This window comes from Acanthisitta chloris, unplaced genomic scaffold (genome assembly GCF_000695815.1).
Source record: "Acanthisitta chloris isolate BGI_N310 unplaced genomic scaffold, ASM69581v1 scaffold26159, whole genome shotgun sequence".
Classification (NCBI taxonomy): domain Eukaryota; kingdom Metazoa; phylum Chordata; class Aves; order Passeriformes; family Acanthisittidae; genus Acanthisitta; species Acanthisitta chloris.
In genome coordinates, this window is record NW_008693534.1 from 110,743 (window position 1) to 113,144 (window position 2,402).

Genomic DNA, 2,402 nt, shown 5'->3' on the forward strand with positions numbered 1-2,402 from the left:
AAACAGAGTTGTGAGATCGCCAGGTTTACCTACACTGCCATGATCTTCATCTTTTATCTGACAGAAACCTACCTCCATTTTCTGCATAATAACTCTCTTCATAGCCTGTGTGTCCCTGGGACTCTGGGTAGTGCTTCTTGCGCTTTTTTTCTTCCTGCAGTTCTTTCTGTTGTAGGAGACGGGCAATGTCCTGCAGAGATGGAAAAAATAGACATTTCACCACTAAAAATATATCTCCAGATTATTTAATTCACGTTCTTTATTCAATTATTTAAATCCTGATAGTTTAATTTTTCAGAAATGGCAGCAAGAGGGTTACTCAAATTCAATCGCAAGGCTGGATGTGGATTCCAACTTAGTGGATGACAAAAGGGACCATCTCTGCAACCAGTATTCAACCTTGCCCAGGCCCACTGCTGAGGTTCCAACCCCATGGCACACTTGCTGGTTCCTGCTCCTCAGCACACAAGCCTGCAAAGCCCTAATTGCCAAAGCATGGCAGAAGGGACTGCATGTGCAACCTCAGGCTTTCAGTAAGGATTTGAAAGTCACAGAAGTGCACACACACTCACAGGAATGGGTCAGATCTCCCCATTGTATTGTGCCAGGGAAACTAAAAACACAGATGCAAGGGCAGTCTCCAGCTGAAGGCACTTCTGACTGGAAGGAGTTCCCAAAGCAAGTCATGAACTCACTTCACACTAGCTGTAATTTGCAGGGACTGTAGGATGCCAGGCAGGGAAATGCATCAGTTTGACAGACAGAGGCTGAAGGAAAAGAAAATCGAAGGGACATTAGGAAGAGCAGCAAGGCAAGAGCACACTGGGGACTGCGGCCGTTTGTCTTCTTTCGCAGTTTTGGTAGATATGCCAGAGAGAATAGCACTCCATTTTCCTAATTGGTTTTCCTTCGAGATGACTAATGGGTCAAGAAGGCCTAGGAAGAGCAGACAGCTCCCTGGGGCTTGCTCATTTGGGGCCCAGAAGCTTGTGAGTCAGTGGAACCAGTCTGAAGCTAAGAAGCAAAGCTGGGAGATACCAGCAGGGCATGCTAGCCCTTTGGATGCTATTCATTTAAGCCTTCCTAATCCTTAGGACCTTTACAGAGCCATGCACGTAAACTGGGCATTGCAGGCAGGAAAGGCATCACTGAAATGCAAACTGAGAGTCAACACCCTCCAGAGCAAAGCCAGCACTGGAGGACATTGGATGGCTGTTCAAGTACAAACTATTATTTCAGGATTTGGATAGGATCTGGTCTGTAACCAGCTTTGTGGAGCACCTGAGGATGCCACAGGCTCTTTACAAAAAACCCAAAATAAATAAAACAAATGCTTTCCCCTGATAAGGTTAACCTCTTCTAGCAAGTACAGTAAGTCTATAAATATATGAGCTTAAGCACATTATCTCCAGGACTGAGACAGCTCAGGACTTGCAAATCCACACAAACCACTTCTTACAAACGAGATCTGTAAGCAGGCAGGCTTAGCACTTCATTAAAAAACCCTGTGCTCCAGACTGCATCTGCCTCAGTCCATGGCTAAATTTCAGCCACACTTGGGAGCTTCCAATGTACAAGCAGGAAGAGAAAGAATATTTATGGCTTCTCAATGCTTTAAGCTGCAGACATTTGAAGAATGCTCCCAACAGCATTAGATGATCAACATGCTGGTTGGACAAGTTACAAGGACCTATTGTCAGACCACTGACAACCCTGCAGCTCTCTACATAAAACAGGAAGCAAAGGTGCAATTCCCCCAGCCAACATTTTTGTACCCCTTCACCTTCCTGATAAAAATAAGACAGATTGTCACATTTACAGCACAAATTCTTTTGTCAAAGTTTTCCTCCCACCCTGTTAACACAAGGTCCTCTCTGAAGCCAAGCCCTTCCACATCTGCCTGGGCAGCCTTTCAGTACTTGCTTGGAATTAATGGCATAAGAAGAAAAGAAGGTCTTGCACAAGCAAAGTGATGCAACTGTCAGGTAAGGGCTGATTCTTATCTCAGGCTCTTCCAGGAAACAGAGCCTTGTGCTCAAGCTATACAGAAAATGCCACCAGGTGCCTTGAGATTACTCAGGCTTCTCAGGAGACCATTTGCAATCAAAAATAGGGGCACACTCCAGGCTCACACACATGTTCCTCTACTCCGTGGGTTTCTTGAAAACCCCATCTGATGGGCTGACTCAATAAGGTGATCAGCAAGCCAAATCCTTTGAACATCATGGAAAAACCACACTGCCCACTCTGAAGCAACAGCAGCAGAGCAGTATCTTGAAATCACAAAAGGAATCTGCTAGCATGTAACTGCCACAGGGTGTTCAGGCTACAGCAGAAGACTAAATTGAAGATGAAGGCAGGTAGCAGAGAAGGCAAAACCAGAAGGTTGGGGTAAGAGTCCT

General features: G+C 45.4%; 1 protein-coding gene across 1 annotated transcript in view; it reads right to left on the reverse strand.

Moving 5' to 3' along the window:
* Nucleotides 1-2,402, reverse strand: part of CCDC50 (coiled-coil domain containing 50) — a 19,359-nt gene that overhangs the window by 10,346 nt on the left and 6,611 nt on the right. Inside the window, exon 4 of the mRNA XM_009083111.1 lies at nucleotides 73-190. Within this exon, the coding sequence (XP_009081359.1) occupies nucleotides 73-190 (118 nt within the window). The remainder of the gene's footprint in view (nucleotides 1-72; nucleotides 191-2,402) is intronic.